Genomic DNA, 26168 nt, shown 5'->3' with positions numbered 1-26168 from the left:
GCAGTGTAGAACGCTTCCCAGATTTTCTTAATCCTCCTTGAATTTTACACGTGAAATAATTTATTTCCTCACATATAGATGCATATTTGCCCCCTCCTCAGTGATCGGCTAGGTTTCCTGGCCCACTTATCCATTCACATTTGTGTGGTCACGACAGTACCATTCCTGCACACATTCAAATCTACAATGAAGAGGCTTATTTCAGTTCTTTGAAATGTGCTAAGCACTGTTGCATGGTGGTTGGCTCTGCAATGCAGGCGTTGCCCCGTTTCTGAGAGTCGTAGCTGTAGTATCAATGGGACCGTTGACCTGTCGAGGCAGAGACCGCATTTAATTTGAACCCATTCCCTTGCTCCTCAGATTGAATGAAGTGGCTGTTGCTGCTTGCATTAGCTGATGCCCCGCTTTGCACCCTAGCTCTGTTCTTGCCTGCAGCGCATGCCTGAAAAAAAAAGCATTGCATTTTTCTTTTCTGTACTCTGTATAAAAAGTGCTAACCTAGCATTGCGGGCTGCGGGTAGGCATCTATAAGGTTATAAGCAAGCGGTTCTGTTGTTTTATTTTTAAGCAGCTTAATTCATTTTGTGCAATGAGTAATCTAAGCGAGGATGCGAGTCACCGAGCCCCGACGGTGATTTTTACACTAGAAAGAGAAGTGCTTTGGCAACCAAAAAGTGCGTGAGCTGGAGAAGTCTTTGTGCCTGGCAGTTCTCGGGTTACCATAAAATTCTGTGCAGGCAGTAGGGCAAGCAGTGTTATGGCAATACCAGTGTGTAAGAAAGGTATATGATTCAGGCAGCGTTTGATTTATCTGCTCAAATCCAAAGTTTTAAGTCTTTTCACTCTGCACATTAATGTGACGAACAGATGCGACATTGGACTGTATGCATTTTCACTCTGTCCACTGTGATCAGCATGTTTCCATGTTAACAAAGCATAAGTGCATTGAAAAAGGTTTTTTCCACAGAAACACCGTCAATACTTTGAGTCCATATTAACGAGGCCTGTACTAATGAGGCAAGGCTGTATATATTTATTTTATTTTCCAATACTGTTGGCCGGTGGAGGCCGGTACAGGATGGAGGAAGAAAACAAGCTTTTTCACCTCAAAAAGTAAGGTTGTTAGTAAAAGAAAAAACAACAAACAAGACTACAAACGTGAGTACAAGATTGCAATATATACAAAATGAATTTTAAAGGTAGTGGTTGATACCAATTTCGAATGATAACAGCATATCTGATTGTGGAACAGCAGCTGGTAGGTTATTTCACTGGGCGGTAGTTCTTGGGAAAAATGAGTAGGCGTGAGCATTAATGTGTGATTGTGGAGCACAATGTTTATGGTCACGCCTTCTTAAATTCCTTGACTCCGGTAAATTTAAGTATTGTGTTGTGTCAATATTAAGGATGTTCCTCGATAATAATTATTAAATTATGGTTAATTTTTTAGTTCTGATGATAACACAAACAATTAGTTTGCATTATTTAACTACGTGACTAAAGAAGTACATTTGTCTTGCAAATTAAGATGATGATTAGAAGGATGTGTTGTATGGCACAGCAGTTGATTAGAAGGATGTTTTGTACGGCACAGCAGTTTGTTGGTTAAAGAACAGTGATTGCCTTTACCTGACACCACTTTTAAACAGTAGACAGCAAAATGTGCCCTGCGGAGCTGGCAAAGCTACATTAGGAACAAAGGCGACGGGGCACAACACTGCACAGGATAGCAATTCCTGCTCAGTTGTCCTCGTCCCTTAGCGCAGTTTCAACTTGCCAACTTACGGTTCACCCGACAGCACACTTGGATCAGTTTTGTGGAATTTGCACAAGGCATCAACAGGACAGGAAGCAGGGTGTACGCATATCTAGTGCATGCTCTGCAGATAGCTTCCTGCCTCATCATAGCTTGGCCCTTCTGTTTCTTACCCATCATTACCCAGCACCTATGGCCCTAATTATTTCATTGCCACGTGGTCCAGATCACCAAATACGTTTTGTACTCTTGCCTGCTAGATTATTTTGGCCCATTAAGTTGCTTCATCCAAATTGGCAAGCTTATAGAAAACATTCCTGCAATAGCCAACCTGCTCTTGTTATGCACCTTGACTGCAACATTCCCCTTAATGCTTTTTTTCTTGGCTGTGAAAAACTGTGTGATTTGCTTATTTATGTAAGGCTGGTTTTCTCGTGCTTTAACTTTTATCCAGTACCTCTATACTAGGTCCAAGCTTAAACAGCCAGCCGTCAGCAAATTCCCCTTGCCAATTCTTATGCATCCTACCTTTTCCTGCAATCTTGGGTGTCCCCCTAGGCAATGCCCTTGGGCCACAGCTTTTCTTTTTAGCCACATTATGACTTTCCCTCCAGTGTTTTGTTACATGCCTTCATTGATGGCTATATGGAGTCTGCCATCTTGCAATAAACACCAGTGTTTCAGTTCTCCAAAACATTTTGCATGCTCTAGAATGGCCTGTTTGGTAATGCTACTGAGAATGCACTAGTTTTTTTATTGTCAGCATAACTACATTTTGCCTACTTATAAGGTATATTCACTGTATACTAGTTCAAACTCTTAGCCATTAGCATGGCTCACAATGTAGCATGGTCTCGTCTCACAATCCTTATACGTCCACCCACAACCTAAGATATTTACACCATGACATGTACTTAGCATCGCCATCTTCCAAGTTACTTGGGTTCAAATCCCCTGTGTGGCATCAGCTTGGGCGTTCTAATGGCACATGGCCCAAACCTAACTTCTCTGATACAGATTTAAAGCAACGTTTTGCTCTCTGCAGTGGCACCAATGTACACGTCGTGACAACTGATCAAGAGCCTTCAGCTCGCTTTTAAACACCTCTCGGTTGCATTTGGTGTCACGTGCATGGCGCAGAAATCCTACGCTCCAAGAGATTAATGTCCACTATAGGTGGGCAACAGCCAATCATGGGACCATTTGCTTTATGATTGCGCCTTAACTAGCGATCTTCAATGCTGCTTCTTACCTTAAACTTACAGGCTTACCTTAATTTTTACAGGCCAGCACGGAAGCAATGACGGCGACTGCTGACACGACTGGCTCGCTAGAGGCTGGAGCGGCTGGTGTCAACAACAGTGAAATTGGCTTCCCCAAAATGTGTCTCTACCATATCAAAAAGGTAGTGTGCTTAGTAGATAAGCAATTAAGTGATCAGAACAGTGCTGAAAATCCTTTCAGCTGAAAAGAGTATTCTTGCTAAGCTTCCTTAAAGCTATTAATTTTTTCCTGAAGCAAGCAAGGAATCAAGTAAGCAATTTGACCATTTTAACGATCTATCGATCGTCTTAACCATTAGTTACTTGTCTTTTTAAATTATTACCGCAAGGCATAAAAATGGAAGATTATATGAATTTGAGAAGCTAAGCCAGTTTAATGATGTGCAGAAGAGATGGATGTCCAAGCAGCATATAGGACACTGCACTGTCCAGAGAGAAATCCATTGCTACCAGATGCTGGATTCTCGTTGGTTTCAATGCTGAATGGGCAGACCTACAGCAGGTGGTGACTGTCGGCTTCAGCTTCTCGGGAAAGGCACTCAGATCACGTCTAAATAGTGAGGCCATTTCGAGCGCTTATCTTACCGCGGTTTTACCAAGTATCTACAGTCTCGAATCTAACCTGCTGCTTGTTTTGTTTTCATGCTGAGTTTGCCGGGGACGCGGCGTTCAGAGGTGAATTTTTGCCTTTTCACGTAATGCAATGAAATGTGGCATGCTTATTGGAAAGTTTAATGAATGCCTGAATACAAAATTTCACTGAAATATCTGCAGTAGTTTTGACATTATATACTCTTATATGCTTCATTGCTATACCAAACTTCCAGATAGCCTCGTGTGACAACAATACACGGTAGGAGTCTGCAGTCACCCAAGATTTACTCAAAGGAATGGTTGATGCAGTGACAATCCCCAGATATTGTTAGCAGCCTGATTGTTTTCTACACAAAATGTGATGTCCACACTTTAATAACGCACTGCTTATTGTCGTGTCAGATCAATGACCGAATGAAAAAATTCTGGAGTAATTCAAAAACATAGGAAGTTACTGCATAAAAAAATTTTTCAGTGAACACGATACAACTGCATGAAAATCCATGAAGCCGTTGTGATGCCAGGCTTTGTGCAAGCTGGGCAGTCAGGTCAAAAGGCATTTTTGAGAATACTGGCATTTTCAACGATTACACTTTTTTTTTTGCGTACAGTAACAAAAAAATTTTTTTAAAGTCACTTCTGGGCTGCTTTTGGGAAAATTGTTTTGGAGAAAATTTTTCAGCGTGTGACTGATAAAATCTGGTGTTTTCGAAAATCAAATTTTTTTCTAGATTTTCGCTATTTGATAGCCACGAATTTTTTATTTTGTTTTGACATATTTCTAGTCCATCACAGGAAAGTCTTGCATGTTGGTGTTTGCGTTGAGAGATCCCTACATCCATACTATATACCAATACAAATGAACCCGGAAAGCCAAAGTGTACACTGAGTGATCAGTTCCAAGCCATATTTCACTGTCAGTTTTTGTATACCAGTAAACGGCAGTGCATGGCTTCTGCGTGACATTCCATATACCATGCACTGCTACACTGGAGGTCGTGCAAGCTCAGAAATCTGACATGAGAAGTTTGTCTGCTTGAGTCTCCTCCATGCACCAGGAAGCGTCCTCTGAAATTTGAATCTTGTAGCATCAGTTAGCACATGAACACAGAGACAATATGATAGTTCATTCTGCTTGGATTGCATACCACTAGACGTCAGTGCTGTGCAGGTGAAACTATCAAGGCTGCTCGCCAGATGGTATTGAAAACCATGTAAATTTCACTCCACTTACTGCCTGCGATTGGAACTTGCTAAAAGGCTTCCTAATGTACTGACAAAACAAATGATATCTTTTGTTAGTCCTTGTTAATTTTGTGTATGCGCTGCTTTTTAATGTGAGAGCATTACTTGGCTCGTTTTGCGGACACCCCGCCGTAGCCAGAAAGGTGTGGCAGGCACGCATGGCAGTAATGCGTGGCAGACTCCACACGCAAGTGAAGTCATCACTAGCAATGTGACTCTCTCCTTCCGAGAAGGGCAAGTGGACTTCCGGGGTGAATGGAAACAGGTTTGGGGGTGCCCCTCCTTCTCTCTGGGGTGGCTATACAGTACCCCCTCATTCGGATAACAAAGCATGGGGAGGGGGGGCTTTGCTCAAGATGGGAGTAGCTGCCCCCCCACCACAAGGTGTCACTGTTCTGCCTGACTTGATGTGGTGCATGCAAACAGTGTTGTGTCGCCTCCACAAGATACGATAGAAAATACAATGCGCCACTGTGGTATTCATGTAAACGAGGCTAGAAATTACACCAAACGGAAAGTCCCCACTGCCACAATCAGTTGGCCTTCAGCTTTCAGAGAGTGAGGTTGCAGTGCTATGGAGTTTTTATCGTACAAGCTGAATCACTGGCGCACCTACATCATCAGGTGAGACAGCAAACCGTGGCTGGAGGCAGCAGTTCACTCCCAATGAATTACGCGACTATTGACACGCAACGAAATGTGCAAAGCAAGTTGCTGCAGCAAAGCAATGTTCGCACCCCCCCAAGTTCCCGAGAACAACTCAGTGACAAGTGCTCTTGCATTTGAACACCATAAGAATTGCTTAGGTGCCACAATATTTTTTGGTTTTGGGTGAATTAACAGCTGCATTTTATTTTCCTTTGTTTTCTTCACTCACATAGAGGACTGTTTTGTGGGGGATTATAGTCTTCCTACTTGCTGTGGGAGTGACTGGTGTCACTGTTGGTGTTATTTCCACGCAAAAGACACCTCCTGTGAAAGGTAAGTGTCATTCACGTACACATGCAAAAATTAAGAAATGAAAATTTTATTATGGATGATGATAGACTGAAAAACTTTTAAATTTACTATGCTGCTGCAATGGACCCTGCCTGTATAAATAAAGATATATATGTAGTGGGTGATCTTTTCAAATATTTGCAGGTTTATAAAAAAAATTAACGTGGTGGTTAGGTGAATGTTTCATAATTCAGTGCATGTTGGATTGATCATACAGCTAAGAAGGAGATAACAAAGTTTTCTAAGTAGCAATACATACTCAATATTTTTTTATTGATATTGAGGTGCACAGTGATGCAGGCTGAGTGCCATATTTATTGCGGAAGTTGTCCAGCCATGGATGAGACTGAGTGGCAATCGCCAAGGAGCTGAGTGAGATGTCATTTTTTCCTGCTGGGTGCCTGACATGCTCTGTTATATTTGCACTCAATCTTATCCTTCACGTTGCAGCCACAGTCAAAGTGTGTATTCATTAGAGGCAAATCCAATTTACAGAACTTGCCTAAGTGCAGTGGCCTCAGTAAGCCTTGAAATAGTTATCCATCAGTTCTTGGGTTTCTCCCATTGGACTCCAAAACTTACGCTTAAATGACGCTGTAAGTTGACTGATGATTGTCGTTCAAGACTGTATTTGCACTCCATGACCGCCAGGTGTGACAGCGAGAGACAGTCTCTCCGGCTTCATTGTGAATTCTGTAGTGGACATGTGTAGCTCATGGTAATTTCACTTACCAGTGAAAATGACTGGCACGTTGGTCTGGTGCCAACGCTGTCCTTCTAAAGGCAGCCTGCAACAGGCTGATGTTTTTCACCTGTAGGTGAAACACCAAAGGGCCCAGTGTGTTTTTTTTTATATTCCACTATGCACAAATCAAGCAAGCACTGCCCTTTAAAGCTTCAGTTACCTGAAGCCCTTGCTGACGTCTACCCGAGTAGTTAAAGCAACTTGATGATTTGATAAATTTGATGTACATGCTCTGTGAAAATTGAACATCAAATTGCCTTTCTTACATCCGTCTCTAACACAGCAGATATATTAAGTGAGGGAAGTGCTTACTGTTTCCGTGTTCTCTTTGCAGTTTACCTGGACGAGTATAGAAAGATTTCTTTCTACAAGGTTTCGAGGCCCCAGCCATACCGCACCATAACAGATATCGACCAAGAGCAATGCGCAAAGAACTGCACAAGTGACGACCAGTTCAGCTGCTTGCACTTGGAGTTCTGTGAACGCCAAGGAGAAGCCCTTGGAACTTGTCATCTGTTTCCAGACGATGCTAAACTACGCCCAACATTTTCTGAGAATTGCTACATTTACACCAAAGGTACGTGTTTCCTTTGTACATGCCCATGGAGAAAGCAACAGAGAGAGAACGGCACTCAATGTGCTCGAATCGCACAATGCACACACAAAAAACGAGAGTGAAGGCATGGATAAGGCACATTTATGTACTGTTTTTGCAGTGAGAAGGAAAATAGCTGTGAATTTGGCGTGCGCAGTGCCGCTCCCACTCTGGTATGCTTGGGCAGCGTGAGTGCCAAGGCATGGTACACAGAATACGCGTCCTTTCACGTGAAGAAAGTGCTTGCAAAGCGCTTTTCGTTTAATTATCGTTAGAGTCCTTCAGAGCTTTACGGTCGCGAAACTTCATAATGTTATGGGATGGCTTCATAGGCTGCTCACGGCTGCAGCACAGCAGCGCCACCGTCTACAAAAAGGCATCATCCAAGGAGCTCAGCACTGTCTCAGCCGGGAAGGAAGCTTTCTGTTGTTAACCTTTTACTTGCCAATGTTCCGCAGTAGATTTGCCTTCAAAGTATACCCTTCAAAATTTTTGTTTGGATACCGTATGATGATTTCGGAACTATCTATACCATATATTTATTATCGCCTTGTTTAAAGACTTTCAATATGCGAGATGCAGAAACACAGAAGTCAGCTTCTCTGCAAAGCAAAAACACTTCACTATGGTGGCTTGGCTCCTCCTGCAGGCAGAAGTTTGGCGCAGTGCTGGAGATTTCTATTGTAAGCCTTATGCCTTGCATGCGCCTAACCCCAGACAATTGCCCACTCCCCACGGTATGGGGGAAAGGTCTGACTTTTTCCCTTTCCTGCCTAGCCTTGGATGCAGAGCCGACGAATGATTGCCATGGCTGCCTTTTAACCCCCGTCGCGAAGCAGTGGCTTGGGAGAACTGTGCTTAATACCTTAGTCATGACTGGAGCACAACGCAGGAGAATGAAGGAGACTCACGGCATGTCTCAGACAGCAGAACTCTCCAATGCTGCACTCAATTTCTTCCCCAAAAACCGGTCCGGTGGCCATGATGAAGGAGTTCACTTTGTGTGGGAAGCTGGCTTTCAGAATTCTGCAATGCACCTATTATTACTGGCAAGCACACATATTTTGAGCCTTGTTAAAATGGAGTGTTTGTGGAGCCTTGTGCAGGAAAAAAAAATATTGTTGAAATGAACAAAACAGGAAAAAGTAATGAAAAATAATGTGTAATTTCATGAACGAAAAATAAACAAGTAAAGCCTGTGTGTCTTTCACTGGCAGTGAATTTTATGCCAGTGTTCCTTTTTGGGAACATTGGCATTTTGGAGCAGCAGAATTAACCCCTTCAGGCGCCAATTAAATCTACTGAAAGGAAAAACCTTTCTTTGCATAAATCACGATCTGTAGATGAAATAGAAGTGATATGCAAAAAATTTCTCAAATATTCATATTTGAGCATATTTTATTCGCGTCTACATATGTGGACATGGCGCCTCAAAGCTGCTACATTACCATAAACACTGCAACATTTGCTTCTCTTTACTAAGTGATCACTAGACATGAGGAATTGTTTAGCTGTGAGAATATATGCTTCAGAGAATTATTCTCTAGTTCATGACCTATGAAACAGAAAAATACAGTCATTCTGCAATGACAGGCAGAGGAAAGTTTGGCATTTCCAGCATCGAACTTGGCTTTTAAATGTCCAGCCTTCATGTCGGTACCGTTGTACAATTAACATGTTCAGAAGTTGGGGCCAATGGTTGCTTATATAGGCAGTGCTTAAAGTCTGGCTCCATCAAAGGGGTCTCGAGTGATCTGGACACAAGTGGAGAGGGAGAGAGAAAAAGGTGCTTGCGGCCTGTTTTACATGTGGTTTTTACAAAGAGATCCAATCATTTTTAAAGGTCGTTGTTTGCACATATTATGTCAGACATCTGAGACAAACTGTCCCCACGCTCCACCAGCGTGCTGATTGTTGTTTTGTAGCCTTGAAGCTCAGCGACCGGGCCTGAACTGACTCATGGTGTGAGGGTACTGGTTCAAAATGTTAATGATTCTTGCTAACTACCACAGCGAAATTTTCAAAATGATAGAGAAGTGTTCAGACGACCACTGAAAAGAAGCATAAAACAGGGTTTCTTGCTTCGGATTCATGCAGTCCACATTTTATCACGGAGGTCCTCAGATCCCTTTTCAGTATTGGTAGGGAGCCTAAGTCCCTCCGAGAGCCCGCTGACTTTAACCACTGATCATAGCGCGCTGAGTTTGTCAGCAGCAGCTCAAGGTAGTGACGGTTCTTCGTGACCATCTGCGTGTCTCCATTGCTCAGTCGGCCGTGCTTCTTTGGAGGTGCTTTTCCATTGGCTATTTTCATGAACAATGCTTCAGTGCAGGATTCGTTCAGAGTTCTCCAGAAGCATAGTTTTCAACACCTGTAAGCAATAGGCCCATTTTGTACTGTACCTGCCTGAAAAAACGGTACATAGTGGGCAGAAAACGCCACTTTGATATTTTTGGTATTAAGGCAGCATGTCCACGTTTGTGGACACGCCACTCTGAAAGTCCACGCAGCGCAGTACTTTTTCGTCTGACGATGAAAATTGGTTTGCCATTTCTACATTAACTTATTGACACATTCCGAATGGTAAATTGCATCATTCGCGACCACTTGAAAAGATCGCATGCAAAAATAAAAGCTAATCACTCGTCCCGCCAAAAGAAGTGATGCCTATATTTTCTTATTTCTTACAAACACATTTACTGTAGCTGCAAGAGATGGCGCCACAGACTTGACAGGGAGGGTCAAAACAGTAAGAGCGGAATTCGAAGGTGCAAATTCACCTTGTATATGAAAATATGAGCAGGCTTAAGTTGCATCCACATATGTGGACACAGCACCTGAAGAGATTAAGACAGGAGATACTCCCAACTTGTAGGTTCGACTGGTCGCTTTGATGTTGTGACCGAAAGCGCGCAGATTGGTAGCAAACTGAGCTTGAGGAGGCACCGCCCAGCCGAATATGCAAAGCAGTCCAGTCACATGACTCAAGTATACCTTGAAAGCCTTTTGGCAGGCACTGACCGATAGCAACATGGCATCCTCAGACCAGTCGCTCGCAACGAGGTGTTTGGTTGTCACTGCAACGTAACTTTCGAGTTGATTTTCATGGTCTTCACCAAAAAGTTTGCTAGCTGATACTGCCACCAGCAACCACGAAGATGTATCTATACTTGTAAACACCACTTGTACATTCAGTGACGCTACAGCGTTGATCACTGCTGCCATGCACCGCGAAGAAACACTCCTAGACTCGACACACTGATGAGCTTCATTAGAGTGAAGTTTATAGTGCAGAACTTCAGTGGAACATCAAAGCACTGTCACATATATCTGCTTTGCCACCTGCAACCAGGTGAGAAGTACTACACTCATGACCGAGCCCAGTCACCCTGGATTTAGTTTCTAATACGAAGCCATTATATGTCTCACTAGCCCAAAATACCCCGTATGTCTCCATCCATAGCACCAAGTTTGACTATGCCAGCACACTGGTGTATGTCCAAACATGTATAATCATGAATGATGAAACCTAACGCTATTACCTATGAAAGTCATGAGTCATAGCCATTGCTAATGATCGTTTTTCAATTAACATGACTCAACAGCAGGACAAGATGCATTCAAAACTTCCAGCCTATCGCTTAAATTTGAACAACATGGCAATACTTGGGAGCATAATTCATAAAAAATTGATTTTTAAAAACACAATTCTCTAACAACTTTTAAAAAGAGTCCAGACATGGATTAGTGAGAATTAAACAGACACTAATGTCAGCTCCATCCACTTGTTGTTCTCAATAAAAACGTATTCTTTGACTTTGGCTACGTTTGTGTTTGTTCAGCAGCACAAAAGAGCCGCGCATCGACGAGAAAATTGGGTTTTGAAATCTTACCCCCCCAGTTGACTTAAACTCGTCACATCTGTACCGATAAGGATGGGTTGTCGCCATTTTGAAATGAATGACGATGTAACATAGCCTTTGGGATCTGTGTTTAAAAATTGGTGGTGGTGACGCCTGTATGTTTTTTTTCTAGTGTTTTTGTTTTAAAGCTATGAAAGCTTTATTTTCAGTGACGGTGGCCTCTTTGCGATTAGAACGCAGTGCCCTATCAATACAAGCTAACTTCAATTTGACCCCGGTATCCCTTTAAAGCTACTGTCCTTCGATGTGTCCTTTCTCTTAGCCTGCTTGGTATTGTCGGCCTGCAAAGATTTTATCAAACAAAATGGCATTAATGATGTAAGCTGTGTCTCTCCACAGGTGATGCAGAGGACTTTCATATTCCACACGGCGGATCCTCATCGCTCAAGAAAGGTATGGCGTGCACTTGCAAAAATACTGTGTTAAACTGAACGCACATCACTGAGCTTCAAAAAACGACCGGACAGAGGAAACTGGTTTTTCCTCCAGTGTCTATCAAAGGCATTTCTAAATGTTTAGCATTTATCAGACCTTCAGAGAAGATGTACAATGGTCGTCTATGGACCATTGATCACAATCCAGTAAGCTGTTCCGATCCGAGTCGTAGCGGCAGGTTCCTATACAGAGTGGCCATGGCATAAGCAGAGCGTATTATGTACTATTGCCATCAAATGAAATGCGAACAGCGGAAAGCGTGGCGAACGGTCCATCTTATGACATCTGCCTGTTGTTATCAGTGATAGGTGTGCGCATCCAGTTATCGATAATTTTGCTTCTGTTATCTTTTGAGTTCTCTTTCTCGCTTTGCCACTGGAGTGCCACATTCATAATGCCTCGAAAATTTTGGCAAACTGACTGCCTGGTTAATTCTATTAATCGTAGACAGTTGGCGACCTGTTTCCTTTGCAGTCTTGCATTTTTGCACACCATTACTGTAGAGAGCAACAATTCGGGCTCTTTGTTTCAAATGACGCGTGAATGTTGGATCTCAGCGTATTTGAGGTTTTCTGGTGGCTTTAAAGTTACGCCCAGTATCAGAAAAAAAGTGATCCGGCAACAGCTATGATGAACACCGACCATTTCCGATCAATCTTTTCCCCTTTCACATTGGAACCGGACACTGATAACACGGCAATGATGGAATAAAAATCAAAGCGCGGCAAACCAGGGAGATAGGACAGCCTGCTTCACTCGGTGCCGCCAGCGAATCCACGCTGTGCAAGTTGTAATCGGTGAAAAGCGTGAATGTGGTGCTCCAGCAGCAAAGCGAGGAAGCGAAAGTAAAATAAAACGAAAGAAAAGTATCGCAAATTGGAAGAGCGCGCCTGTAACTGAAAGTGGCAGGCAGACGGTCTAAGCTAGACCGTTTGCCACACGGTCCCCTGTTAGCATTTCATTTGACGCTGATAGTATGCTTCTGGCGACGCTTCTTCGCTTTCAAAAGCTAACTGCTCAGGTGGTCAATTGAAACTATTTTGCAGACGGCACAGTGCAGACAGTTCTGGCAAAACTTTCCAATTGTGGGAAGCGGTAACTCCACTGTCATTGAGTCCTCGCAGGAAAAAAATTCTTGAGGGAGCGCATTCCTCTGATGATGCCTCATCACCACCTGAGTATAGATAGCGACTGGAGTGTACATGTGTGAAATATTGCATTTTTAACGCGATAGCATTAAGGGTCCCGTCTCGCAGAAAATCCGGTGGCGGCATGAGCGAAAAGTCTAGATTGGTCGAAAAGGTGGCTACATCACACGTGAAGTGGCAGATTTGAAAATTACTCATTAGAAAACTAGTGATTACATGGTCACAACATGACTGAAACATTATTAGAATATGCAAGTATATAAACTAATTGTGCTGAAAAGATAATTGGGGTATAGTCGGCAGTCAAACCCCTGACCCTTTAGTTGCGAGTCAAAGACATTATAGTTGGATACAACCTAAGTCTGCAGTGAAGCTCCGCCCACATTTAGGACCGGCGCATAGGATTCTTCCACGACAAAAAAGTAGTCCGTTGTTAAAACTTCTCTCGTCACCTAAACAAGAAGCTAATCACGAGAAAAAAGTTATAAGCTCTAGAAGTTTGATACCTGGCTTGTTTCATAAAGTCAAACGTTAAACAGCTGATTTTGTTCACTTTTGTGACTGGCTAGCGGAGTAATACAGTACGCCGCGGTTCGTAGCCCAGTGTTAACTGCTGTTTTTTTAAGTTGTATCCTACTATACCTATAGGCCATGGAGGCATGTTCGTACAGCTTGATTAAAGCAGGACTTTATATGTACATATCTCATGTGGTTTTTCACATATGGAAACTGTGTGGGCAAGAGGAGCCGCTTCCAGGATCCATTAATACTATTGCATCATGATGATGATGATTACAAGTGCTACAGTGCATTTTGTTATGACTGTGTGTGGTGTGCCTCTGTCCGTTTCTTTCACCTTTGGGGAGATTTGGCTAGCCTAAAACAGAAGTGAGTTCATGCAGAAGGGTATATGCTTGGGCTTGTTGGTTCATAACTTCAAGGTGAAAAACGTAGCGCAAAGAAACGAGGACACAGAAAGACAGACAACACACGGCGCTTCATGCCTGCTGTTCATGCCTGCTGCCAAAATTGAGACCTCATTTTTCTCGCTATGCAGGCCTATTTGAAGTGCTCATCTCGTCATCCTTCACCGCCATGGTTGTGTTCAAGCTGCTCACCTCTTGAAAGACATGAGCGGGTAGTTTAATCTGGCTCCATCATTTGGGAAGAAGAGCAAGCTACTCATGGCCACCCTCTCAAGAAAGACTGCGGACTGCTGGGACCCGCCACCGCGCACATTTACTTAATGCGCACATTCTTTGATGGTGTGTTGCCGTGCAGTATAGCTCAATTTTTGTCTTTTATTGTAGTTTTAGTAGTTTTAACGTTTGTTACAAAGGTGGCAGCGCCTGCCCGCCAATCCTGAGGCGATGTACTTTGTGCCATTGTTGTCTCAGAGGGCCTCTTGCCCAAGGGTCCTCAATATTTTTGTCTATTGTGTTGTGTGTTACGTTCCGCAGCATATTTAATAATTTATTATTTGTGTTACCTGGTCACGATAATTTATCTTCTGTGTTTACGAAGCGTATTTATTACTTTAGTACTTTTGTTAGCTCGTCAGGATAATTTACACCTTGCAAGACACCGATAGAGCAGAGCAGTTCCACCAGGTTCTCTGCAGCACTAATACTGCCTGTTCCGAAAACTAGATGCTTTTACTCATCCTCACGGATGCAGTGCCATTTATTCTTACAATCATGGTACAATCCCCGTTTTGTTCTGTTTGAACATTCGTGGCTTGTGAGACTCGTGCTAACTCGTACTATGAGTATTGAATCAGCTTGATCTGATGGACTAAGAGTGAAACATACTGTTTTCAGCCAGTGTGTGTGTTTGCATTTTTTTTCTTCAGGTATTTATGTTTCATTGAAATAAGCATTCCTTGGCTATGTAGCCTGCAACGGACAGAGTGCCTGTTCATGACTGTTATTGAATGGCAGACGCAGTGTCTACCAGAAATCACATTCCATGAAATTGCTATGTGCTTCTGAATCTTCAGATTCTGCGTGGCACGTTTTTTCCCCTTTGTACAGTGGAGAACCGAGCCGGCAGAGGCCCGCTAGCAGTACTAGCCATAGAAGGCGAAACATGAAGATGACTGTGGCCTTGCCCTTTGACTCTGGTACATTCAACACCTACAAATAATAATTTACACTAACCAAACTTGAACTTGATTGAATCATTGGTATCATTGGAGATCTTAGCAGCAACAAGCAACAGGGCCCTGCAGGATAACTGTAAAAGCAATATTTGGCAGAAAATAATATAGTGTCTGAATCAAAGCACAGATTTCGGTCCAATAGATCCACATCCAGAGGAGTTCTCAAACTTACACAGGCTATATCCCTTCATGCACCAATTAAATCTGCTGAAAGAAAAACATCTTTTTTGCATAAATGACGCTCAGTAGACTCAGCAGAAGTGATGTCAAAAAATTACGCAAGAATATTCATATTGAAGCATATTTTATTCACGTCCACATTTGTGGACATAGTGCCTTAAACCTGATACATGAACGTAAAAACTACTACATTTGCTTGCCTCTTCTAACTGATCGTTAGACATGAACAAATGTTTAGCTCTGAGAATGTACGCTTCAGGCAATTACTCTGTAGTTCATGACTGATAAAACAGATAAAAGCAGTCATTCTGTGACAACAGGCAGAGGAAAATTCAGTATTTCGAGCACCGAATGTGGCTTTTAGATGTGGAGCCTTCACATCGGCACCATTGTGTAATTAACGTGTTCAGAAGTTGGGGCCAATGATTGCTTCTATCATAAGTAATGCTTCAAGTCTGGCTGCATTGAAGGGACCTCGAGTGATCTGACCACAGATGGAAAAGGAAAGAGAGAGAGAGAGCATCTTGCAGCCTGTTTTACATATGGTTTTTGCAAAAATGAACAATCATTTTCAAGGCCTTTGTTAGCTCAATTTATGTCAGAGGCCTGAAACAAACTGTCCCCTTGCCCTACCAATGTGCTGATTGTTGTTTTGTAGCCTTGGAGCTGAGCGGCCAGCTCTGAACTGACCATGGTGTGAGGGCACGGGTTCCCTTTTTTCATCCCCCCTTGTGTAGTGCTGCCAAGTTGTATTTTTCTCCATTTTGGGTTCCATACAAAACGAAATAATTCTTGTTAAAAACCGCAGCGAAATTTTCAAAACGATAAAGAAAACATTTTCTGACCGCCACTGAAAATGGTTGCTTCCTTCGAATTCATGCATTCTGCAGTCTAGCCCAGAAGTTCTCCGATTCCTTTTTTAATGTTGGTAGGGGGCCTAAGACCCTCCTAGGCCTCCCTGGATTTAAGCACTGGTCATAGCACGCTGTGTTTGTCAGCAGCGGCTCAGCTAAGTAGCAGTTCTTTGCGACCATCTGCGGGTCTTCATTGCTCGGTCGGCCGCACTTTTTTGGAGGTGCTTCTCCATCTGCTATTTTCATGAAAAATGCTTCAGCGCTGAAGTTGTCCAACAGACTCTTTGCACATGCATAGTTCTCAACACCTGTAAGCAGTAAGCCCATTTCGTACCATACATGCACAAAAAAACGGCGCGTTGTTGCGAGAAAACGCCACTTTTATATTTTTGGCATTACGGCGCCACGTCCATGTCCGTACGTGGACATGGCACACTGAACGTCCACCACAGCATTTTTTCTTCATCTATGACGGTGAAAATTGTTGTGCGATTTCTACATTAACCTGTCGACACATTCCGAGCCCTAAATTGCATCATTCACAATCATTTGTAAAGACAGAATGCAAAATGAAAAGCCATTTACTCATCCTGCCAAGAAACTTCGTGGTGCACATACTTTCTTTTTTTTTTTTACAAACGCATTTCGCTGTAGCTGCAAGAGATGACGCCACAAACTTGACAGAAAGGGTCGAAATGGTAAGAGCGCAGTATTCAAAGGTGGAAATTCGCCTTGCGTACAAAAATATGAAGAGGCTTAGGTCGCGTCCACATATGCGGACCCAGCGCCTGAAGGGATATACTACATCTCTACACAATAGTGAACTTTTATCGCGTTATTCCTTGACTTAAAGAAAGCTTTCGATACCGCTAGTCATTCCATTTTGTGAAAAAAGCTTGTGCAGTATGGCTTCCAAGGGTACACAAGACTTTTTTGCCAGTTATCTTGCAAACAGAAAGCAATGCCTATATCTTAATGGTTTTTCTTCGTCCTATCTAGCAGTTGAAACTGGCGCACCTCACGGCTCATTTCTAGGCCCTATTTTATGCTCCTTACACGCAAATGATTTTTCAAGCATTTTAACCTTCTCTAAGGCTGTTTTATATGCTGATAACACAACAGTAGTATTTTGAGGCAAGTCACTTAGAGAACTGGAAGCAATTATTAACTCTGAGATACAGTAAATTAATTATTGGTTCAACGGCAATAAGCTTAGGCTAAATAGATTGAAAACAAATAATGCTCCGTTCCTTCCCAGAAATCAGTTCATTGGCCCTTCTAGCTTGAAAATTATTCTTGATGGAACAGTTTTAGGCGAAGTGAGATCGATAAAATATTTAGGCATTGCAATTGACAGCCAGTAAACTTTAAACTGCACATTACAAACATGTGCACCTAACTTGCTTCAGGCTGCTATGTTCTCTTCTGTACGAGAACATAATCTAATACTGCTATTTTGAAAATGGTGTACTAAGCAATATTTTATTCTCATTTAATTTACTGCAGCTAGTCACAGGCATTCACTTTCAAAACATACTTTGATCCCATCACTCGTCTGCAAAAAAGGGCTGTAGGCAAATGACATGGTCACACTGGCAATCATCAAAGCCGTCATTATTCTAAGAACTCCACATACTCCCTTTTACTCTTGCAGCAGAAATGAAAGCATTTCTTATTGTAAATGCCATAATTCTTAATGCTCATGCCCTTCTATTTGTGTTGTGTTGGGTTTTATGGCAACTAAGGCCATCATGCACCAAGCTCAAGGCACCTTCCATTTACACTCTGCTATACCCACTAGAAATATTAGTAATGTAAATTCCAATCTACCTGTGACTGGCAATTTTTACGGTGAATGCCTTATACAATTTGGAATGGTGTTCCTGTTGAAATTAAAATGGCAATAGCTTTATATTTTCAATAAAAAGATTGTTTCGTGAAAATTTCTTCAATTATATTGTGTGAAAGGAGGCGATAGCACTTCAATTTTTTTTGCTGTTTTAACATGTTTTGCGATTCAGCATTATAATCCTGCTGTACTGTTTATTTTTTTTTTGTTTGAATCAAGGATTTGTGAATCTGCATGCTTTCTTTTTCTTTAGTGGTTCTGTTCACCCTTTTTCTGTACTCTGTTTGCAAGATACATGCTGATATTTTTCCCCATGTACTCCGCGTGTTTTCACAGCCAAATATGTCCATAAAATGGGCCTACACTAGCTGTGGCTATAGTCATGTGCACTTTCGTTGAAATGAAATGAATGGAAATAAATCCGCCCCCAAAAAATGCTACTTTTCGAGATGGTAGACTCACTTTGTCCATTGGGTGCCAAGGCACACCGCGGCCTGGTGGTGAAACACTCGGCACGCCCAACAAGTACGAGGCATGCACTTTAGATGACCCTTGTGGGCTAGCATACTCAATGCTTTTAGAGCCTCAAAGCCAGGCCAACCTAAGTCTGTCTGCACCACTTCGTTTGCTGCCTGGCAATGAGTGCCAACCTCGTGCTGTTATCTCTCGAGCCATTCTCGTGTCCACTGACAGGCACAGTACAGCATTCGCACCAACACAGAGACGTGTGCAAGCTTTTACATGTTGCCAACCATGGGTAGTTGCAGAGGGATTGACCGCGCTCTGCTATAGCTTCTGATTGAGTTGCACTTGCGACCCGCGGAAGCCGCTGGCGGCCATCTTCAAAGCGGTCGTCCCAAGAACCTGCTGCCCAGAGGATCTGGACTGGAGCTCGAGTCCCATCGCGAGCTACACTTCAGCGCTGACGGATTCAGAGGGCAGGGTCCATGCTTTAATGCGGTTGTCACGGCCATCAAACAGCAGCGCTGTGCGACGAGACTCCCGAGAAAGAACGTAGGCTGTCTTCTCGGTTTCAGACTGCCACGTCTCAGTTCTAATAACATCTCAATACCCTTTATGAAGTCCTTTCCTGCTTTCCCCTGCATAACTCTAACCACGTGACCTGTGTGAATCCCAACAACTGTCACCTACCCATCCAATACCCGCGGGCGGCGACTCTGCAACAGAGGATACCGTCGGTCTCGGAGGCACAGCCCTACGTTGTTCTTGCTGTGGGTCATTCCTGCTTTCGAGGCGCCCAACCAAATGCAGAGATCAAAGCTTTGCCGACACAAAGAGCCGCAGTGCATTTTAATGAAAGTGATTTCAGTGTAATCACTGACACAATTACTGCCGCAATTTAACTCATTACATTACAAAAACTGGGAAAACTAAATTAAGTAATTCAATTGCTGCCAATGCCAAGTCTGCGGCCACACGCCAATGAGTGTAAAAGATGAAATGTGCACAAATTGTGTAGCAGTACTTGAGACCACAGCGACCAACCAGGTGTGGCACTACATCTGCCGCCTGACCTCTCGTCCCAAGGAGGTCAGGTTTTCATCAAGGCAAGAGCTGGCTACGCGCCATGACAGATGACATAGTCGCATTATGGAAATGGAGGTGGCAACGCAGCGACACCGCCAACCCACAGTCACCGCCACCAATGAAGTGCTATGCGTGTGGCTGTAAAGTGACCCTAAATTTGCAGCACCTCGTGTGGAAGTGCGACGGGCTTCAGACAATGCGGGACAATCACCGGCCCGCAGCAGTGACATCTTACGAGAGCTAAATTCAGCTGCAACCTGTGACGAAAGAGACATTTTTCTCATTGCGGAGCTTCACTTGTGAGGCTTCCATGTTGAGCCACGCCTAGCCCCACCATACCTTCCTTACCCCTGTTAGGTCTCAAGCCAATGTTCTTTTTTTTTTTAAATAAACTCATAACTCTCTGATACCTCTCTCTCGGATGCGTCTGATTGGCTGGTGCCCGAAAATGCAATCACTATCTGAAATAAAGAGCCCACGGTAACTGCAGTAATCCAATGTTGCTCCATTTATTCCTTTATTGACACAACACAGTAATCAACAATACTGAATGTCTGCTTTGTGTTGGCCTTGACACATAACGGTGCAGGTACGCATATAAACAATCTAGGTAATATCACCTGCCTTCCTTCCTTTGGCATAGCAGGACAATAGTGAATGGCTTAAAGTATTGCAGGTATGAATTATGTCGACAACATGATATTCTTCAATGAGAGTACACTGTTGATGGAACACTTGGTGACTAGCACAGTTATCTAAGTTTCTTCAAACGCATTTGCATCCTTTGCAACCAGACTGCATTACCTTTTGCGCGGTTTTCGATTGCCACGCAGCTTCTCTCTGTTTGCACGTGGCTTGAGCGTGAAACGTAGCAGCAACTGGTCGCTCGTTACGTAACCAGCATCCTCCAGGTCTTTCAAAATGAATGAGCTCTGAGAAAACACGCGTTTCGTGTTCCCATCGACAGGTGTGAACTCTGGGACTCCAAGGCCTTGACATTTCAGCACTACCTGCTTCTCATGTGACTTTGGATGTGCAACAGCCATCTCAATACTTGCAGGCCACTCAAGAAACATGTCCAGGCTTCCTTCGTGCATTTGGATACACATGTGCAGTGACATGGAGTCAGCGTTTCTTCTCAGGAGAACTCCGAATGATATCTGGTAGCTGCCCACACACTGTAGCCCATAGTCCCAGCCAGACTTGCCTTTAATCACTGCTGCTTCTTTCATCAAAGAATATCCATCCAAGATGTACTTAAGAGTAAGCACACCTCCACTTGTGTTGGGGGCAACTAACATGGAGCTGCTAGCCAGTGCATACTCTTTATCTCCTGCAGTGTCACAATTATTCGCAGCTGTGTTGCAGTTCAAACTTGCAGGGCATTTTTTCGGTGTTTTCTGCAATTCCCCTCGTGGCATTGTTCCACTCTGCAGTAACTCACTCAGCTTGCTTATTTCGCAGGAAAGCTCTCGTAGACCTTCATTTCTCCAGTTGCTTTGTGCAATCAATACCTCAAGCATAGATTTTACCTCATTGTCCTTGCTTCCCGATTCCTGTCTCAGTGTCGCTGCCAAGGCACCCATCATGTGGAAAATTTCACCAAGCTTGCCACTTTGTAGGCTATTCTCAGTGAAAAGTTGTTCCAATGCAAATCTCACTTGACCCATTCTACCTTCAACTTCTTGCAGCACTTTGCATGTAACGCTTTCATCACAAAGTTCGAGGTTCTGGTTGCATGAGTTTCTTTCGATGGAAAGATGCCCAAATGCAGCTTTCATTTGGTCCATCTGGATACCCTGTTCTTTCACAATCTCATTCAAAGAATCAGTTCTTTGAAAAAGGTCATCAAGTTTGTCAATTGCTGAGTTAATGCCGACAGACAGCCCCTCAAGTATGGCTTCCAGACTGTCAACTTTACCGTGCATTATTTCTACGAATGTAGGCAACCAAGTCATTAGCTGTTCATCTTCCTTTCTCAGTTTTGCAGACTTATAAAAACACAACAGTGCTTCCTTCACTTGACCAAATGCATTAAGAAAGTCTTCTTTCTCAGTAGTCACACGATGCGCAAGTTCGTTCAGTTCGATGTTCCGGAGATGAAGAAGGCCTTTCATGTCATCCATGTCGCCATCAGACATTTGCTTGAGATATGTTGTTCCTGCATTTTCCTTTTGGAAAATTACTTTCAGGGCAGACTTCATTTCTTCCATTTCTGCTTTTATCGATGCTGTTGTTGCAAAGTTCTGCCTGAGCGCTTCCTCAAGGTCTGGCTTCCCATCAGGCAGTCGTGGCTGCACAGTTTGCTGAGCAGTGCTGCACTCAGTATTAGTTTTGCGTGCATGAGAAATCACATGAGTCCCGCATTGTGATATCAGATGTGCACACATATTGGTGGAGAGAACAAGTGCGGAGCACTTGGGACAGCAAGCAGAATGGTGTTGGCACACATGATGGTAGTGCCTTGAGATCTGCGAAACAGCAGCGATCACTTGACAGCCATTGTCTTCATTCCAACACTTCACCTAAAGCAACAGAAACAAAATTCCAAATAACAATCAAAATAGCACTGTGAAGATATTACAGTGCTCACTGATAGCTTTGCATGCCTCTAACTTTTGCTAAGCACACAAGAGCAATGGAACAAGGTTAATGGAGAGGAAGCAGCAATGGTGGTACCAAACAAGACAATGTGATGTTTCTTTTCTTTACTTCAAGGTAATAAACTTCAAACTTCTGTTTGGTTATGAAAGCAAAAGCAAGTAATATGTAGATATGTTCCCTTGTGGTATACGTTTCTTTGCACAGCATTTTGCCAACCAAACAAAATAACTCGCTCAAGAAAATTGCTGTGCCAACTCTACTTTCGATGCACCCCACACAGGTTGGCTGAAACCAAGAATGTGAGCAACAAAATGCAGCATTGAACAAAAGTAATGAGAAAAGAAAAAAAAGTGGGGATTTCTTGCAACTGAGAACTCCCAAATGGTAACTGTAAACGTTTCGATAAACTTGTTTTAAAGTGAAGGTCAGGAATAGTGAACAAATGTTGCTGCAGTTTCCCTCTCTATGAAAATTAAGTGAAAATAACTATTCTTAATTCATCGATGCACTGCCAATTTGCAGAGTTGCTTCTGAACAAATTTCTTTTCCAGAAATCATATTTGTATTAACATCATGCACAAGACGAAAACCTTAACAGCATAAAACTTTCAACATAGAGTAGAGTAAAATTTTGACCCGCAGTGGTCTTGATAGCCAGCAAAACATATCTGATAGCAGTTCTTAGGTGAAAAGACACCACGCAAGATACCCAATAACACAACAACCACCTACTTTCGTACACCTCAAGAATAAAGTTTCCATCGCATGTTCACACACACCACTTAAAACAAAGATCACAACCATCTTATTTTATGCTAGCCATCTTGCTTATGGTCGACAAAGGAGAGACCGACTTAAACTGCACTAATGGTGGCAGCAATACTGATGCAGCAAAGAACAGTAAGGAATCATGGCTAGTCCTTCACACATGACTGGAAATGGCGCAGGGCGCAGAACAGATAAGGAGGCAATGCAAGCTCTAACAAACTGTTAGCATCTCATCGAGCACAAGTTGCACAGAGAAGCCTCAATGCCCCTTTTATCTTATAATAAACTGCACATCTCCAACCAAAATTTTAACTTTAACCCAAGGTTTCGAAGCCGACTCAGCTCCTTCATCAGGGGTGACTGAGGGCAGTAACTAGCGTCTTTTAAGTATGGAAGGGAGGGAGGGGGGGGGGGGGGGGGGTTAGGCTGTTAGTCATGCTGGCGCACTGCAGGGAGGTGCTGAATGGCGACCTTTTTTCGTTGCGTTGAAGAGCGAAGTCCCTGGGCATATACTGGGGGCAGGTTTCCTTTTGTGCGGTTGATATTGTTGATATTATCTGTATCAATGTTCCTCTTTTGCTGTGTCAAGGTCAAGGTTGGAAAAATACAAAGAAAAAAACATTAACACTACACTTAGCATCTGGAACTTAACTCTAAATTCCCAACTTCTATTTCCAAAGCAGAAAAAAGAAGCACTACTTGTAATAGGAATTAATAATGCTGGAGAGATCTCCAGCCCTCATACCGCACTGTCTAACAAGTAAAGCTCTCTTCCAAGTAACTGTATCCTGCCATTGTGCAATTGCTTTTGCCATCTATTTCATTACCCAGTTCCAGTTCTATTCAGCCGCTCTGCCGTACCTGAAGCCAGCGGGCCCTGGGGTACCATTTACAGATGTCAAGAGCATCATTCTGCAAGGGTACTTTATTTGCACTCGTACGTCTTTTCTCTAACCTTTTAACGGAAAGAGTGAAGGTGCCCGTGTCACAGAAAAGCCAGTGTCGCCATCGGCGTCTGTTGTCGGCATCGGCATCATTGACCATGAGCGAAAAATCTACAGAAAATCACCAGAGAAGCAACCTAGGCAGCAAGTGGGCCACCTTGGTCATGTGACCTTGTGGCGACATCAGAACCTGCCCACGAGTTTGTGAACAAACTGCCCACCATGGCAGGGGGCAGTTAAATTAATGAATGGTAACAAGGGGTTGCTTAGGAATAGTGCCAGGAGTGGTGTGAGGACTCCCAGGAATCTATGAATGTGAAGTAAGGAACAACCGATTCCGCATACGTGGGCATTAACCCGTTAATGCCATCGTGTCATACCCTTAAGGCAGAGCTTAAGTGTCCCCTCCAATTTTTTATTCCTCTGTCTCTTTTCGCTACCACGTGGTAGCCATCCAAGCCCAAACTCCTCTTGGCAATACTGCAAAAGCAACGGATCCGAAACACCGTATGCAGCAGAATATAATCCCCGGTTGTAGTTATAATAGTTTTTTTCGTAAAGCAGAGGATATTGGTAATACTCGTTATTTAAGGCATATTTCTAACACAGTTGTGCATTTTAAACATCAGCGAGTAATGCCAAAAACAGTTTCTCTGATTGCAAAGAATTGTTTAGGCATGTACAGTTACAAGAAACTTCTTTAGATGTAATAAGGGAGTAATTACTCATTGGCATCCACCCAAGCGCAGCCATACGGCTACACAGTAAAACTATACAGCTTTCTCAGAAACTTCACAGTTGAAGAAAAATTCGTCCTGGTCCAGGGTTCGAACCTGGGACCACCACTTCACCGGAGAAGTCGCTCTACCAACTGGGCTAACTGGGACGGCAAGCTTATGGTAGGGTGAGAGCGAACTGATCAATTACTCGAAGTCGGAACAGTGTTAGTCAAAAGTTTAGGGGATTCAATCCCCCTAATGTGGAGTAGTACCATCCTTAGATGGTACCAGCTACACGAACAACGAAGCAAAGCAACCACGCCATGAGCAACATGTCAGGCGGCCGTTTTGCGGCAGAGCTATTCATGAAGTGAGACAGTTACAGATGTTCCACCATTGCAGCTTGCTCTTCATTGCACAAAAAAAAAAGTTGTCAGCAAGTATAAAGTAGATTAAATGAGAAATTTTGAAGGCGGCACGGTTAGATGTAACCTGCTAAAATTATTGTTCATTTTTTTTCTTACTGCTGAAACAATGTTTGCACATATTAGTATATTTCTGCAAATTGTTCTGGAATTCACAGAGGACCATGGATGAAAGCTTTTTACACTTGTAATTTGTATTTCTTGGCAGTGCTCCTTATCAAATATAAATAGAAAAGTAGAGTTGAGGTCACAAATCTAACCTGAATATGAACCGAATGCAAACAAGTTTGTACTGTGTTGGCAACAGGTATCAACAGTTCTTTTGGCTTTTCTAACGGTCGCCGATTTTCCTTTTACGAATTTCATAACGAAACTATAGCTGGTTTGCACGTGACGTCACGATCACATGGTGGCGAACCACGGACTTCCACGGTGCAGGCTGGAGCTGATGGGCATACGCGGATTATAAAAACTCGCAGGTTTTCGCTGTGCTGCTGGTGCTTACGAGACTATTGCTGCTGCTGTTGCGACGTCCGCCGGAGTCAAGGTCAGAAAAACTGTGTAAACTAACATGTCGTGCACGCATAAGCGTTTCTCCATAAGAGGAGACCAAATTCCATGGTAGCCCCTCGTAGCGTAAGGAGGAGAGGGGAAGGGGGCGCTGCCGCTCCCCTCCCTCCCCCTTTTCTGTGCACGTTTTCAGTTCTCACCTCTCTTTTAAAGAGGCTCTGGACAGGAACATCTTTCCAGGAGACTGTATCGTCCGGAGGCCAGGCGTCAGAGTCGAGAGGACAGGCGGGCCTATTGTCTTCAGTCACGCACAGCTGGTAGCAGGGTTTGCACAGACAGTGTCCGCATGGCAGGATTCCGCTCGTCCTGGCCACGACTCCACACAGGCTGCACACCCAAGCTGGAGGAATTGGTTCGATGAAACGCAGCGGCCTGCGATCCAATTCCTCGGAGAATCCCACCAGCGCGTACAAACGTTGTTCTTTGCCGCAGGACATCGCGTAGAGTAAGCCCCAAAGGTCAGTCACAATCTGCTGTTGGTGCGAAAATGACTACGCTGTTGCCGTTGGTAGCTCAGCCCTAAAGTGTGACCCTAAAGTGTGAATAATCCGATCAGAAAATGTAGGAATGACGGCGTCTGACAGTTGCCGCCAAACTACATTCCAAAATTGAGCGGGGAAAAAAAAAATCTTCCGCCCCTCTAGCCGCCGCCTCGTATCCCGCTGTTTCTTCGTTGCACGGGAAAATTAATGAGTAAAAAATGTCCTCACATTATGCTCAATAAATTATACTCTAAACAACACACGTTTTTCACAGCACGTATATTGATTTTTTTTTCATGTCTCGACAGAAAAACTCGTGAAAAACTCGCGGCCAAAAGCAA

At 43.4% G+C, this 26168-nt stretch overlaps 1 protein-coding gene and 1 long non-coding RNA gene across 2 annotated transcripts in view; one reads left to right on the top strand and one right to left on the bottom strand.

Moving 5' to 3' along the window:
• The window catches only part of LOC144104704 (uncharacterized), a 37497-nt gene extending 19282 nt beyond the window's left edge, over positions 1-18215 (top strand). Inside the window, exons 2-6 of the mRNA XM_077637863.1 lie at positions 3042-3161; positions 5760-5859; positions 6957-7199; positions 11480-11533; positions 13781-18215. Of these exons, the coding sequence (XP_077493989.1) occupies positions 3057-3161; positions 5760-5859; positions 6957-7199; positions 11480-11533; positions 13781-13848 (570 nt within the window). The 5' untranslated portion in view covers positions 3042-3056 and the 3' untranslated portion in view covers positions 13849-18215. The remainder of the gene's footprint in view (positions 1-3041; positions 3162-5759; positions 5860-6956; positions 7200-11479; positions 11534-13780) is intronic.
• A 1593-nt stretch (positions 18216-19808) lies between these two features.
• On the bottom strand, positions 19809-25962 carry LOC144104703 (uncharacterized). Its single transcript, XR_013308615.1, has 2 exons — positions 25486-25962; positions 19809-21840 (listed from the first exon to the last, which is right to left on the bottom strand). It is a non-coding gene; the product is annotated as an uncharacterized LOC144104703 (long non-coding RNA).
• Positions 25963-26168: the final 206 nt, after the last annotated feature.

Source organism: Amblyomma americanum, chromosome 9 (assembly GCF_052857255.1).
Source record: "Amblyomma americanum isolate KBUSLIRL-KWMA chromosome 9, ASM5285725v1, whole genome shotgun sequence".
Taxonomy (NCBI): domain Eukaryota; kingdom Metazoa; phylum Arthropoda; class Arachnida; order Ixodida; family Ixodidae; genus Amblyomma; species Amblyomma americanum.
This window is presented reverse-complemented; position numbering and strand designations above follow the sequence as displayed.